This window comes from Nanorana parkeri, unplaced genomic scaffold (assembly GCF_000935625.1).
Source record: "Nanorana parkeri isolate BGI_ZX_2015 unplaced genomic scaffold, ASM93562v1 scaffold652, whole genome shotgun sequence".
Classification (NCBI taxonomy): domain Eukaryota; kingdom Metazoa; phylum Chordata; class Amphibia; order Anura; family Dicroglossidae; genus Nanorana; species Nanorana parkeri.
Genome location: NW_017306920.1, coordinates 807242 through 823924, shown reverse-complemented (window position 1 = coordinate 823924; position 16683 = coordinate 807242). Strand labels below are relative to the sequence as shown.

The 16683-nt window shown below is 43.7% G+C and overlaps 1 protein-coding gene across 1 annotated transcript in view; it reads left to right on the top strand.

The window, feature by feature from the left end:
- Nucleotides 1-16683, top strand: part of UVRAG (UV radiation resistance associated) — a 93884-nt gene that overhangs the window by 41647 nt on the left and 35554 nt on the right. Inside the window, exons 7-11 of the mRNA XM_018563315.1 lie at nt 6567-6672; nt 9494-9620; nt 13707-13791; nt 13894-13981; nt 14911-14971. Coding sequence (XP_018418817.1) covers nt 6567-6672; nt 9494-9620; nt 13707-13791; nt 13894-13981; nt 14911-14971 — 467 coding nt within the window. The remainder of the gene's footprint in view (nt 1-6566; nt 6673-9493; nt 9621-13706; nt 13792-13893; nt 13982-14910; nt 14972-16683) is intronic.

The window sequence follows — 16683 nt, the reverse complement described above, 5'->3', positions numbered from 1 at the left end:
GATTTGGAGGGGTGTCCCAATACTTTGGCAATATAGTGTGTTTGTGTATGTGTGTGTTTATATATGTATATAATCTCTTCAGTATTCTGCTTTTCAGCTGATCACATTCTGAGGTATATGTAGAAAAAGTCTATATTCCCTTGAGTTCCCTTTGCTAACCGAGACAGTTAAAGGTACCCAGCCTCTCCTCTCCCTGTGGAGTTTGTTTCCCTCCTAACCTTGTCATGAAATAAGGAGAAAGTGTTTTAGAATGTTGCTCCAGCCACACATTGCTGCATATTAATTGTTATTCTAAAGCACAAAGTGTGGCGTATTCACCGCAGTCCCTGCAATAACATCCCTCCGTCTCACACGTTTAGCAGAACAGGAACCTCTACGTGTTGCGTCTGTACGAGCGAAGCTGTTTCCGCTGCCAGTTAGGCATAGCTGCCGCAGGCGAGCCTCTTCAACTGGGACCAACATTTTTCCTGAACACCGGAAGATTTGCAGCGTTTCTTGCTGATTGAATGCCTGTCACTGAAGCAATCATTATTAATACCCTGAGATCTTTCCTCTAAGCCCCTGGACCTCGGAAGAGATTCTCTCCATTCAGCCAGCAGTTTCTTGATGGTTCATTGCAATCTGATACGGTTGACTGGAGCTGCTGTAACCATATGTTTTGACTTGTCATGTATAAGGACCATATCGGAGCTTTCCAGAGCCGAGGGTTTAACTGTTACTACGGTTCTCTGCGAGACTGTTTTTAGCATTGTGCTGATTGTGGCAAAAGATTGGAGACTTTTAAGGTGGTGGTGCGGCTGAACTTGGGTTGAACATTGGTGACCTCTCATTGTACTAGTTTCAACAAGAGATCTGCTTATCGCAGCATTTACCTAAGTCTATTTTGATTTGAGTCAAGATCTGTTTTCATAGTAAGGTGAAAGCAATCCTTTACCTTTTCTGAGGAACAAATGGAGCAATCCTGTTTCAGCTGTAGAGAATTCATAGCAAGCTGAAACTCATGCCCAACAACAGCTTTTGAAGTTACTTTAGGTCATTACCTGTGGAAAAAAAAGAGGAAAGAATGTCTTGATTACTGCAATACTTGATTTCTCTCAGACTGTCGCCCCCCTCCCGGAGAAAGTCTTCTTCCGCCATTCCTGGGTTGAACAACACCCAGTGGCCTGCACAGAACCATGATTTCAACCCAACTGAACAGCTTTGGGATGAATTGGAACACGCAATATGGGCCAGGTCTTCTTGTCCAGCATTAGTACCTGATGTCACAGATGTTCTTTTTTGGTTCAATAGGTGTATCCCCATTCCCTTGAAGGAACCTTCTCAGAGGAGAGAAGGCTGCTAGGGTATCAAAGAAAAAGTAGGGAGGGTGGGGAGTAGACTCCATATTAATGTCCATGGTTTTGGAACAGGATGTTCAAGAAGCTCAGGTTATCAGACATTTTATCAGGTGCCCACAAAGCTTTGGTCACATGCAGGGTTATTCACTAAAGGGTGAAGAGTTTGGAGAAGGGAACAATCTGGGACAAAATAGCCAATTTGGAAAAAGTCTCCAATTCACCTCACTTTCTAGGTCAGGTATGTTGTCCCAGATTGTTGACTTCTCCTGCCTTCTACAAACCCTTCAACCTTTTGTGAATAACCCTGATACTGTACGCTTAATGCTTTTTCTAGGTCAGCTCTTCACCAAGTTCTGAAGGATAAGGCTTGCCACCCATTTTGTAATCTGATTGTATAACCCTAAACAACTATGTAGTCTTAGACCTTGCCTGATTGGATGTAAATTGAGTGTGTTTAGGTAGGTCCTCACACTATTCATATTGATAAATGTAAATGAGTCTACAGAGGTGGTGCAATCCGATTGTAACACAGGAGATCAGCTATAGAGTGGAACAAGCAGAAGCCGTGTCCCGTTCTTCCTTTTATGCACAATTGCTGCCATATTCGGAAAGTTTCTACACCATATCCCCTGCAGGAAAACCCTTAAAATGATCTATATCCGTGCCATGGTGTGGCGGTTAGCGGTGACTGCTTTGTAATAGGGACTGAATTCTGGGACATTCCCTATATCTTTTTTTTAAACATTTTTACAACATAAGCAAGAAATTACACATTTCAACCAAGTTGACCATACGGTGTATTTTTGTATTGTAAAATCATGCATTTTGGTAAAGGCTCCTTGGAGCCAAAGCAGCAGCACTGTTTTAGAAACCAATATGGAGAGGCGGATGGGGATTCCGGAGAAGCGGACAGGTGGCATTCTGTACTTTAGCAGGCAAGGATGACAACACCAGTTGGGGATTTTATGGTTAAATTGATTTTATTGAAAACACAAAGATTTGGAACAACGAAAAAAAGTTCTCAGAACATCAGCAAAGGGTGTATCGGCATGAAGATTTGCAAATGAGATAGACGAAAATGTTAACTGCTTGTTCTAGGTGCTGGAATAAAGCAGAATTACCAACCTGACCATCAGTCTAACTGGGTTGCTACACCAATCATTTCAACCTCTTTTCCTCTGGGCTCCAGAGGTCTTAGGACCACTGATGTCATCACACGGGTCCATGTAGGTTCATTGACCTGCAATAGATGTGAGGATGGCAAGGGACATTCCATAGCTGAAGGGGGTAGAGGTGAGGGCTGACCACCGCAGGACCGAAGATCAGGTAACTTAAACAGCTTTATTTGAACCCTGTAGACCAGAAGAGCACTTTGCAGTGCAGTGGTAGCCCTACTGCAAGGGTACATTTTTATTTTGTTTGCCCAGAGTTGCTCTTTAAAAGAGAACTATGAGGTCAGTGTTTTTCCCCATAGTTCTCCTAAGGGTCACGGCAGGACATAAACTAGCGTCCTCCCGTGACCAAAAGCTCAGTATATCGCGAGCTACAGCTCATGGTAAACAGAGCGCCGCAGCCGGGACGGATCCCCGATATTACTGTCGAGATTCATCCAGCTGCGTGAGTGACAGCTGGCTCTGCCTATCTAGAGGCAGAGCCAGCTGTGCCCGCCCCCTCCCCCGTCCGTCCTGCCAGTCAGTGCTGGAGGATCGGACAGGGGAGGGGGGTAATCCCTGCAGGGAGCCGTGAGTGACAGTCACTGCTCTCTCCAGGGACATGATCGGAAAGTGAGCGAGCGACGGTATGTGTTTGCTCACTTCCCAATCTATTGAGCCGACGTGTGACAGTTTCATTGTCACACGTCGGCTCGAGCTATGAGGATGAGTGATTTTCTCTAACCTCATAGTTCTTCTTTAAGTTAATGTACCTGTATTGCAGAAATGTACTGAATATGTTTTTATTTAGTTTGCCCCGACATACACTTCAATATGCTATTACTAACAAAACATACCGGCATGCAAATAAAACGATTCATTTTAACACAGATTGACTTTTTTTTCCTCATCTCTTTGTTAAGAAATAGTCACATGTTTGTAGCCACTCATACAAAAGACTTACAAATGGGCCCGCTGTAATCTATTCGTAGGCATAAATGTTTAATGTTCCTTCTTCAATCGTATCCGAATCCTTTTATGCCTTTTTCGTACCTCTGAAAGCACGAGATGTCATAGCTTGCTTTTTGTCAGCTTGCTATTATGCGAGTCACTTTCACACCTGAAATTGTGATTCTTTTCTGTCTAGACAGTTACTGAAAAATGCCAACAACCCCGGCTCGGATAATAGATCGGGGGCTAGGTTTAGTGTTTAACAGGATCATAATCATTTCAGTGTCTGGGTGGTTTTAAAGGGAATTCCAGCTTGTTTCGTGACTGAACTACCACAGCGCAATATTGTTTAGCAAATAAAGGTTGAAGGAGATGCAAGATGAATTATTTCCAGTTATTATCACCTGCGGAACCATCCGAATCCATCATTTTGCACAAAGGTGTTCTGAACAGAAAGTAGTATTAAACTTTCCTCCTTTTTACATTAAAGTATTTGCAGTGCCTGGCCAAAAAACAGGTCACCACCTACGTTTAGTGTTATGATCTGTGGTTGGTCAGGTTTAGGTTCAGCAACGTTATGTCCCCAAAAAAATGAGGTCAGCTGTCTACCTGAATATACTGAATGATCAGGTTTTTCCATTAATGGATTTTTCTTCCCTGATGGCACATTGGACATATTCCAAGAGTACAATGCCAGGATTCATCGGGCTCAGATTGAGAAGGAGTGGTTCAGGGGGCATGAGACATCATTGTCACACATGGATTGGCCACCACAGAGTCCAGACCTTAACCCCATTTGAGAATCTTTGGGATGTGCTGGAGAAGACTTTACACAGAGGTCCGACTCTCCCATCATCACTACAAGATCTTGGTGAAAAGTTAGTGCAACTCTAGACGGAAATAAATGTTGTGACATTACATAGGCTTATCAAAACGATGACGCAGCGAATGTGTGCCATAATCGGAGCTAAATGAAATTTTAGAGCGTGAGTTTTATTTTGCTTTAGGCAGTGTCCAGGTAAGACTTCCTGTGTCTGAATGACGACGCTCACTCACTGTATTGTGTCTGTGGAGGGAGAAAATGGTCAGTGTTACTACTACAGAACACCTCCCTCCTCTTTCCTCATCTGCATGAAATTCTGTGGTTCAGAGGTGAACTGGATGGTGCTAATAAGGCTACTTGAGAGAACAATGCAGAGTGTACATGACGGAGGACAACAGTGGCAGGATTAAGGGCTAGTTCTCACCATAACTGCATCAGAACTGCATGCGTCTACGCAGCTGCTGTGCAATCCGCTCTGTTGCGTTTTTACTGCATTTTACCATGATTGTGCTGGGTTTTAATTGTTAATATAGGCAGGCCAGTGCGTTTTGCATACGTTTGGGCAGCTAAAATGTGGCTAGCTGGATTTTTTTTCTGACTGCATTGGAACTGACTGCACTAGTGTGAACAGAGCACTAGAGGTCCCATTGGAAAGCATTGTGACACGATTTTGATGCAGCTGCCAAACTGAACGGACTGCATCACTACTGCATCTGGTGTAGAGCTGCAGCTAACGATTATTTTCAAAATCGATTAGTTAGCCGATTATTATGTTCGATTAATCGGTTAATCGGATAAAATACATTTTAAAAAATGGCTCCAGTGATGGGACTACTAGTTTGTATTGAGATTGTAGTCCATCACAGGAGCAAGCTTGGAGCGGTGGAAGTAAAAAAGAAAAAAAAAAAGGTGTGCAATATAGTGAAATGAAAAGTGTAAAGTTAGAGCAATGAATGCAGAATGGCACCGGCTATAGAGGACTACAAAACCCAGCAATAGTACATTCTAGCTGGCGGTATTCAAGTCCTGGTATACTATTGCTGGGTTTTCCAGTCCTCCTATAGCTAGTGGTATTCGGCATTGCGCTGTATAATGTATTATTGCTGGGTTTTGTGGTCCTATATACAGCGCAATGCAGAATACCGCCAGCTAGAATGTACTATTGCTGGGTTTTCCAGTCCTCCTATAGCTAGTGGTATTCGGCATTGCGCTGTATAATGTATTATTGCTGGGTTTTGTGGTCCTATATACAGCGCAATGCAGAATACCACCAGCTATAGAGGACTACAAATCCCAGCAATACATTATAGAGCACCATGTGGGGGGGAGTGCAGGCTTCCCTGAGCAGTCTTCCAGCAACTTGCTTCTGAGATCGGGCCTGTCTATCGGCGGCTGTCATCCTCCCACACCTGCTCCTCCTTCTCCCCGCATCCCTGTGCCGATCGTTGATGTGGGCGGGCAGTGAGGAGGTGTGGTTCGTGGATGCGGGCGGGTCTGGCAGCGGCGAGCGTGAGGTGGGGAGGAGGTGCGGTGCGCAGCGTGTGTGGAGCTTTGAACAGGGCCAACTAATTGGAAGCCGATTAATCGATGATTGAAAAAGTTGACAACTTTTTCAATCATCGATTATAATCGATTATGTCGATTTAGTTGTTGCAGCCCTAATCTGGTGTGAACTAGCCCTAAAAGTTTTTTTTTTTTCTCTTTGGTATTTCTAGAATTTCTTTTTTTTTTTCTGTCCAAAGCTGAAGCCACGTAGCCAGTTTGAAAATGGTAGCTTCCAGGTTTTTTCTGGCATTTGCTCCTTGTTATCAAGCTCTTGGCTCTTGGGTCGGACTGATTTTTTTCTCCTGTGTTCTGGTTTGATTTGTAGAACCCCTGCAGTACGTGACATTTTTCTTGTTGCTTGGGTAAATGTTCAAGTATAGATCCCGTTAGCCAAAAGACTTGACTTGAATTTGTACGATACTTTTAGATTTTTAATAAACTGTTGCTTTAAACCTGTAACGCTAAAAATCCATTTTTCTTTTGCTACCTTTTTATAGAATTATCTGGATAAGGCTTCAGGCTAAAGATCTCCAACCTTTTCTATTTTTGTTATTTTACCTAAATCTAAAGTGTCCTTATTGTGCGTTTTGGATGATGTTTTGACGTGGTTTCATTTTGTGTTGTGAATTCGGGTTCCCTGCCAACATAACATAGTTCTGAAGCAAACACAAAGTATATGAGCAGAAAAAAATGAAATCAATATAGGTTGGAGAGGGTCCACTTCCCCTGTTTTATTTTATACTCTTCTTCCTCTTGCAGGCTTCATCGGGCCCAGTGTGCAATCAAGCAGACCCAGGTGACGGTTCAAAAAATTGGAAGAGAGATTGAAGAGAAGTTACGGCTTTCTTCAACGAGCAACAGCCTGGTGAGAGTTATTCTGGGCACTTAATACTAGCTTTCCATATACAGAAAAGTCAAACATTCAAAGTATATCTAAAGCCGATGTCTACAGTCCTACTAGAAGCTTGAATGTCTTAAAGTGACACACTGAAAAATCAAATTCTACCAATGCTTCCCTCTATGTGTGATGAATAATAACATAGACATGTCAGGTGTAAAATGCTGTGATTGTGAAATACTTACACTTGCAGATCATTCACTTCCTGCTTTGAAAGGGTAAAATGACTTCAGTTTGCCAAAGCAATGCACACTGGGATCGCCTAATCATCAGCAGAGCATTGCTGGGAAACCTCATCTGTAATCTCACGAGATCTCAGGGAAAGGCATTTTCCTCCCGTGAGATGATGTGCATGGTCACATGTCCTAGTCACCTGTCTAGTCACATGTGCCAGAAATCCAGGAAGTAATAGAGCTAGTAATCTGCCCTTAGTAAACATGGCCACTGTCAGGAGACTGGGGAAGAAATGAGAAATAAGGTATGCAAAGAATACAAAGCCGGCAATAATCTAGAAGAATGTGTTTGTAGACTATTACTAAACATTTCTAAAGGTGTGTTGTTGTTTTAAAGATATGGGTAAAGGTCAGCTTTAAAAATACATTCAGGAACCTTAACTAGTAACAACAATGTATCTTATTTCTGTATCACTTGGCTGTAGATCCTCAAATCATCTCTGAATTGGTGCTGACACTCTCCTTCCTTCTGGAGGGTGGCTACTTCTGTTCCCCATGGTCCCTGTATGTGTTGTAAAGTAGTCACCGCTCCAAGCTCGCTCCTGGGATGGACTACAATCTCATGTGTTGTTTACTAATTTGTATTGAGATTGTAGTCCATCACAGAGTGTCTGTCTACTTTACAACACACACAGGTCCAACCCAAGGTAGAGTTCTTGGGTTGGACCTCTGCCTGCACTTTACCTCCCTTTTTCCTCCCTCGCCCCTTCTTTCTTTATTTGTCCTATCCTTTTTCTTCTCTCTCTCTCTCTCTCTCTCTCTCTCTCTCTCTCTCTCTCTCTTCCTCCTTTCTCGCTCTCTCTATTGGCTCTAGCTTCTTGGGACGCTAACTCTACTCTAATACAGAAATGGATTCAATGTGCTATATGAGTTTCCCTTAATGGGGAGTCACTATTCTTGAACTTGGCGTCTTCATAGGCTTTTTACGTCTCCCTACGACACTGTAACGTTTGCACACTAATTCTACTGACTGCTACATTTAGCTGGATGTCCCGTTAGAATGGGCCTGTGTGCCTTATTGTTCACATTCGCATGTCTCAATCAATCTATTTGTTTGTTTCTCTGAATCATTGCTAGTGTCTGTTACACAATATTAAAATTGATTGAATTTTTTTTTTAAATGTTTTAGTACAATCAGCTGGTCCCCTGAGCACTGGCTTTGATATCCTATTTTAGGGTGGCTCTTTTACCTTGCAGGGTCCTATGGAGCCACCCTTCTGTGTGCTAGTAAGTGAAGCGTCTCCAGAAACACACAGGCACAGCAAGGCAAGCCAGTCCCCTGCTCCGAGCTCCTCACTTCTTCCTTCTCCAATACTAGATGGACAGTTGATGAAGACTGTTCAGTTTCTTGTTATCTTGTACTGGGCAGGAGGTTCAGGGAAGTGGAACAGAGTTGGAGCTGTTATAAAACACGCTGACTGTAAATGCTTGGGCAAAAATATAAAGGAATACTTTACATGAAGGGGGCGTGGCCCCGGAAACGCGTCATCACAGGAGTCCCGTGCTGACACTCAGGCATATGTGCAGCCATTCTACAGTTGCATAGGCTCATCTTTATGCTTTTATTGATCCACTTTTGTGAGTATGTTTGTTTTTACTCTGTATTTGTACTCAATCATTAAAACCCTCTACACTAGGGTGGGCGCCCTTCTCTTTTCTTTTTTTCTCAGTGTTGCAGCTTCCCAAGCTGAAGTGGGGCAGCACACCTAGTCAACCTCGTTTTATACTATTCATCTGTTGGTCAAATTTAGCGCTTTGGATTTGTTTTTACTGTATGCATGTTTGCGCTAGATTCAATATTGAAAGCATTTTGAGTGTTTAATGCTAAATATTAAAGTAAAATTCCATTCAAATTTAAGTAGAATTAAAGTCTATCTTTTTTTTCACATATTTACTGATCGCAAGCAGTAGATCAATGCAAAAACAGTTTAAAAAAAATAAAAGTTACCAAAAAGGTAATTACTTACCTGTGTCTCCACCGCTCACGCCAGTCTGAAGATCTGAAGCGCCTTGATCGGCTGTGAAGGATGATTGGGTGGGCAAATGCGCATGGAGATCCTCAGCCGGGAGAAGAGGAGAGAGACGAGGTAAGTCAATGCAGGCAGCCAGGAGCACCGTCTCCGTGGGACAGGAAGACGCTGCAGTCAGCGCTGGATCAGAGACCGGCAACAGTGCTGGAAGGACACCTGTAAACTGTCCTAGTACATGACCTGTCATGTGACTGTCCTCTGTACCAATCGCAGAGTGTTCTCTAGTGGACACCGCTTGGCCCATACAAATGAGGGCCAGTGAAGGCATTGAGTATCTGCTCTCCATTATACGTAGAGGACTACATCAAGTGTCGTGGTAATGGGCTGTAAATCTCTTGGCCACAAAAGAGAACAAATTGTTTCAATCTTAAGTTTTCCATCTTGTGCAAAGGGACGGTATTAAAAATATATTTTTTTGCTCATACAGCTACCTTTAGCGCTTTGTTTCTTTTGATCATTAAAAATAAAATGTCAGTCATCTCTCTCGTCTCCATCTTCTAAGGCTAAATGTTTTACTTTCCTCAGAAAAAAGAGAGCGAATGTTTACGTCTGAAGATACTGGTCCTCCGGGATGAACTTGAGAGGCAGAAGAAAAGTTTGGGCCGGGAGGTGGAGCTATTGCATAAGGAGCGCAATACACTTAACGTTCGATGTGAGTAAATATTTGGTGTGCTTGTTTTCTTCTGTTTGCAGTATAACAGATTTCCTATGTAAGTTGGGTAGCTGGGTATATACGTTTCTATTTTCTTCAACCTGCCAGCTGGACGAAGAAAATAGAGCAGATTCCTCTATTATTGCTTTTAGGTGTTGATTGAGGAATCTCCCGCTGTTTATATTGTATTCTGACAGCTGCCGGCGGGTGCGGTCAGAATACTCGAACAGAGCGAGCAGCTTATTGGCCGCTTGCTCTATTCAGCCGATAATTTCTTCGATTGCTGTTTTCTACATTCGCCCATCTCTTGTCTGTGTCACCATTGGGCATTTTACCTCTCCGCTCCTGTCCTGCTAACACTAAAAAAAAAATAGGTGTTGCAATTTTATTGTCTTTGCCACTCCGTTTTCTCCATCAGTCAATGAGGGGAATTTATCAAAACTGGAGCAGTTGCTCATGGCAACCAATCAGCATCTCTCTTGAATTTGCTTAGTTAAGATTTGAAAATGAGAGAGAGATGCTGATTGGTTGCCATGCACAGCTGCTCCAGATTTTGTTTGCTCCAGTTTTGATAAATTCCCCTCAGTGTCTTAGATCCGACACTGCAGATACACAGCTCCTGAGTCTGTAGGCGGGTGGAATTCAAGACCCAACATACATGTTCAGGGTACTGCTTAGGCACAATAAACATCTAGATAAATCCCTATAACAGTCCAGTCCAGTGTAACATGTCTCTTAGTTGTTTGGCTTATTGCAAACCTCGGCATCCTCTCCCATGCTTCAGTTGGGGTGGGATATGCTGCCACCATTAGTTCTTCATCCGCTGGAGAGCAGAAGGCAGCTTTGGACACTCCTCCTCCAGCCATGAAATGGTTAATTTTTTTTTTACTGAAGTGGTGTTTTCTTTCAAAGAACACATCTGACACTTACTCCTAAATCCATTTTCCCCCTTTTTTTGTTATCATAAAAAGCCCATCACTGCTGTCACAAAAATGTCTTCTGGACTTACAGCTGCACAAGCAACAATTTTGCTCTTAAAATGAAAAAATAAATCAAATCAAGCCGGACCTTTAAAACACAACAAAAAATGTCTACAAAATGTGCTGTGCAAGTCTCCTATTGACCATTTTTTATTTTAGAGTTATGCACCTGAAAATAAGCTTGATAGCAGTGTGATTTATTCCTAATAATGTAAAAGTTCAATTAGAGTTTTCGTTTTCCATTGAAGATAATGTCTAAAATGTATTTTATTGTTATCGGTATTTGTATAGCTCCGATAATTTACGCAGCGCTTTACAATAGTGCGCATTCACATCAGTCCCTGCCCTGAAGGAGCCTTACAGTTTAGGGTCCCTATCTCACATGCATGCATGCATACATACAGGGCAGATGAACCTTACAGCATGTCTTTGGCGTGTGGGAGAGAACACAAGCACAGTGAGAACATGTAAACTCCTTGCAAATAATGTCCTGAACATGATTCGAACCAAAGACCCCCAGTGCTGTAAGGCAGAAGCACTAAACACTAAGCCACAGTGCTTAATTTTCCAAGTGGTGATTTCTTCTCATTCCTCTGACACAGGGGCGCCCACAATTTTTCGTCTGGAGATCTACTTTTCAAATGACGAGCTCAATGAGATCTCCCAATAAAAAAACGCCTGCATTCAGGGGTGGGAGGGGGCGTGGCAGTGCATTGAAGTAAATGGCACCGCAGCCACGCCCCCAGTGCAATCGCCGCACCAGGAATGCAGGCACATTAGTGCCTGCATTCCGGTCCAGTGCAATCTGCAAAAATGCTGCATTTTTGCATATTTTTGCAGATCGCGCTGGACCGAAACGCAGGCATCACACTGAGGGCGGGGGCGTGGCTGCGGTGCCATTGACTTCAATGCCCCGCCACGCCCCTGAACGCAGGGAGCCGGCCGGCTTACATTCCAATGCGTTCTAGAGGCTGAACACTCAGGAACGCAGACTTTGTGGTGTGAACCGGCCCTCTTCTCTCTCTCCTCTCTCCCATTTCTATCTGCTGTCTCTTCTCTCTCTCTCTCTCTCTGCTGTCTCTTCTCTCACTTTCTCTGCTCTCTCTCTCCTGTCTGTCTGTCTTTTCTTACCTCCACTGCAGCAGCTTCCCAAGTCTCCTCTCTCCTTCCCGTCTGCGATGTCTGGACACAGGTCAGTGAGCCGATCGCGATCTACCTGGGTACGCTTTGCGATTTACTGGTAGATCGTGATCTACCTAATGGGCACCCTTGCTCTAACACAACCCCACCTGTTGCACTCTATTTTCAAGTTAGACCAACAAAATTACTGTGGAAACCCCTGAGCAATCAGTCCCCTTACATTCACTACTGTCCCCAAGTGCCTTCTCTCCTTCCCCTTTCACTCACTGACTCGCTGCCTTGTCCATATTGCTCTGCTTCTAAGCAAGCCAACCCCTTTTAGACTCCCAGGGAATGCCCCTGTTCAGACTGGCCCCCTCCCGAGCAATGCACCCTTTCTCACAGCACTCCTCAATAAAAGATTCATAGTGCATCCACTGACCTGGGAGGGGAAGGGGGGGGGAGGTTGCATGGGCAGCCAGTGATTGTGGCAGCAATGACTTTTTTTCTACTGCTGATTTGGAAACTAGTCCTGCCATTGGGAGGCTTGGAAAAGCTTTCTGGGGCTTCATCCTGCTGGTGCCCAATATGGCAGCCTGCTGGTGCCCAATATGGCAGCCTGCTGCTGAACTCACTGCTGAGCATTTGCATGTTCTCATCTTCGAGCTGTCAGTGCACTGAGAGAGAGTCGGCTCAGATCCAAAACAGAAACTCTCTGTCCCTAAGTTTTATCTCTATGTCACAGAGCAGATATCAGGAGTCTGCGTTCCTCATATCTGGAAGTGACAAGGTATTTTACAGCGCTATGGCTGCAGGAGCACAGATGGAAAGCTTATGGTACCTCCTATATAGTGAACCTGGTAATGTTACATGGGTGGTAAGGTGAATGAAGACACCGGTCCATCCAGGGCTCTGGTCCATCCAGGGCCATCATAGATCCACGTTGTATGGGCAGGGTGCAAGTTTGTAGGTAAAATTCTGATTCATCACATTTTCATTGTTTATTCAAGAGCATCAGAAGTTCATTGATTGGTTTCACTTGTTGCATAAAATTAGGTAGGTTTAGGCCCCTTATGGCACCTGCTGTACATGAACTTTGTTAGGGTCATTGTTGACGAGCTTGTGTTCACATCAGAACAACTTCTCTCCCCTAACAACTCAAAGGGAATGCAAAATCAACATGAAACCCGTTGGTACAGCTTAGTAGGAGGTCATTATACACGCTCCAATGGCCTCCACTCAACTACTTATTTTTTTTTAAAAACTTGCATCACCTGCCTGAGCTTCTTCCTCTGATGAATTTCACCTTCTGTTGGGCTTAGTTTGGGAGGGTTAAATGCATAAAGCTGGCCATACACCTTACAATTATCTGCAGATGTTCTATGGTCTGATGGAAAAGGTGCAACAGATTCCTCCATCTATGCTACACTGTGTGGATGGAGGAATCTCCCACTAGGCCAAGCTTCAGTATCTTGCTAGTCAGCCCCGCTGGCTCTCTAAACACCTGAACAATCTGGATGCAGGCATTGTTCAGGTGTTTTGAGCGCCAGCGGGGCCAACTAGCAAGATTATGGAAGCTTGGCCCTGCGGGAGATTCCTCCATCCACACAGCTTAGTGTAGATGGAGGAATCTGTTGCACCTTTTCCATGTGACCATAGAAAATCTGCAGATGATTGTAAGGTGGATGGCCAGTATAAGAGGGAGAAGTGACTTTTTATTAAATAAACAACTGCGCGGAGGATATCAGAGTGCAGTCCGTATATCAGTTTGGAATATATTGGCTGGTGAGGACAGACTTGCACAGAGCTGGCACCCAGGGTTGGAGAGACTCTCCTGCAGAGACCTAGAGATGAGCATTATTGGATTATGTGTCCATCGACATGTTTGCCCATCGGCACAAGCTCAAAGCCTGTCAACCCTTATTTTGAGAAGTCTGGTTATGTTAAAGGTTACTTTAAAGATTAATTGCTTTATTTTTTATTTCAGGTAATAAATTCAATGTACAGTGCGAGAAGTTTCAGAAAAAGAGCGAGTCTCTTAACGAGTTGAGAAAAGAATGTACAGCTAAGAGGTAAAATCATCCAGTGCCACTCATGCACCCACACAAATCCTTGTCTACGTTTCAGGATATTTTTGGAAAAGCATTATTATGTAATGTGTTGTTGTTTTGCAGAGAAAGCTTCCTAAAAACCAACGCTCAGCTCACTATTCGCTGCCGGCAGTTGCTGTCTGAGCTCTCCTATATTTATCCCATCGAGGCGGTGAGTGACAGTCAAAAAGTGCTTTAGAGATTCTCTTTTAATCTTCAAAACACAATCTGCATGTAAAGATGTTTCTGTAATTACCCTGATTGCTCCTAATAGTGATTTTGACTGTTCTTTGGAAATCGGATAGAGTGTATGCTGCATTATGTGCTGAATTAAAGAGACCAGTGATGTGCCGTACCTTCCGTGCTGGGTGAGGCATTCCACTAGCACACTTTGCCCCGCCCCAGCACACCAACGCCACACCCCCAGCCTGCCGAAGCTCTGCCCCTAACTCGGTCACCAAGCTATGTGTGGAGGAGGCGACGGGGAGGAGCCTCTCTGTCTCTCACTTGCTCGTCACTGATGAGGCATCGAGATCGATGTCTTCAGTGGGTTTTTTTTTTTTTGATTGGCCAGCTTGGACCAATGGTGCTTTGCCATTGCTCCAAACCATCCATATATCTCAAGCCTCTAACATGGAGTAGGGGCTGTTCCAGCTCTTGCTTCACTATGTTAGGTTACACAGGCAGTGGGGAAGCCCGATGCTGTGTAACCTAACTTAGCTGTCAAAAGCCAGATGCAACGCCACCTGTAATTAACAGGCAGCGCTCCGTCCATGACAGGTTACACAGCGGGGAGGATTTCCCTGATATGTAACCTGTTACAAGCCGGTCTGAGGGGAGAAAAAGCTGTCAGCTTCAGACTCGAAGCCGACAGCTTTTTCCTCCATAACCGCACGTCCCTGAAAGAGACTGTCATAGAGGGAAATAACCTGCTGCAGGAATAAAGTGCAAACACCAAGTGGTGCCAGCCTATACCAGCAGCCACTGGTGCTTTACAATTTGGGGTAATCACAGAATAGTATATATAATTTTGATATGTAAAGATTTTTGTTTCATGGTACTTAATTTTTGCCATTGATTAACTCTTTGCTGTCTTCACAGCATGACCAAAAGGATTATTTTATATGCGGTGTGAAACTACCAAATTCTGAAGATTTTCAAGGTAACTTGCCTTTCTTTTTACCCCCTTAAACATTTTGCATTCATGCTTCCTCTTTTGTTTTGTGAAATTGTCCTTTTTAACCAGTTGACATCCGCGGTGTTAAACCCCCTTCCCATCCAGGCCATTTTTCAGTATTCAGCGCTGCGGTACTTTGACTGACATTTATTCCGTCATGCAGCGCTGTACTGAAATGAATTTTATACCCTTTTTTGAGGACAGATAGAGCTTTCATTTGGTGGTATTTATTCACCAATGGGGGTTTTTATTTTTTTACTATATTAAGGAAAAATCACCGAAATAAAAAAAAAAACAGTTTCCCCTATATTAAATGATAAAACATTTATTATTACCCAATTTTTTGGTAAAATATAAAAGATGGGGTCACGTCGGGTAAAAAGACACCAAAAATGTCAAGCCTTAAAATTGCGTGCGCGCGCAAAACCGCAAAAAACGATAATACCCAAAATTGGCCATAGGCGACGCTTTAAAAGCTGTTACCGCTCATCAGTTTAGTGTTATCAGTGATTGATGGCCCTAAAATGATTGCTCTCACTGCGACGTTCGCGGCGATATGTAACATGTGTAGCGCAATTGTAATTTTTGCGCGCTAGGGCACTGGACGCGTATTTACGTTTATAGGCGCGTAAACGTGGGGGTGGGGGAGTTAAACATTTTGGGGGGTTTTTTCCCATTTTTTTTATATCTGACTTTTATTTTATTTTACTTTTTTATATGTGACTTTTATTTATTTTTATTTGTATTAATTTTTTTGCAATCATCGGTATTGCTATTATATCGGGGGATAACAATCCCCCGATATAATAGCAAAGGCACACTGACAGGTCCTCTTTATGGAGATATTAGGGGTCTCTAGGGGGGCGGATGCAAACGAGCACATATAGGCGATCGGCGGGCTATGGACCCGCGAATGCGACAGTGCCGTCCGTCTGTTTTTCTACTACGGGCGGACGGCAACTGGTTAAACAGGCATATCAGATTCAAAGGAAAAAGTGGGCCCAGTTGATTGGAAACATCTTAAAGGGGCCAGACCTTCTTTAAGTGACACTAAACTCAGAAGTTAAATCTTAAAAATACACTCAAGTTCTTTAACTATTAACAACAATGTATCTTATTTGTGTATCACTCGGCTGTAGATCCTCCAATCATCTCTGAATTGGTGCTGACACTGTCCTTCCTTCTGGAGGGGGGCTACTTTTGTTCCACATAGTCCCTGTGTGTGTTGCAAAGTAGTCACCGCTCCAAGGCTTACCCTGGGTTCACACCTAGGCGTATTGTAATATGCGCGTCTGTCGCGCGACCGTCACACGGTTTTTTACCGCGATTCGCGGTAAAAAAGTCGCGCGATTCCAAAGGCTACTTGGCTGTATCCCAATGTAAAACGCCCTATAAAACGGCCCAAAGTAGACCCGGGACCTTTTCAGGCGTGGGCCGTTTTGTAGCGCGTTCGGGACGGGCGGAAATACGGCAAGGTGGGAACAAGTCCATTGACTCCAATGCAATTTATATTTTTGAGCGTTTTGTAGAGCATTCTTCGAGCGTAGAACGCGCTACAAAACGTTCAGGTGTGAACGAGGGCTTACTCCTCTGATGGACTACACTCTCAATACAAGTTAGTAAGCTAAATGTAAGATTGTAGTCCATCAGAGGAGTGAGCTTGGAGCAATGGCTACTTTTACTTTAATATATATATA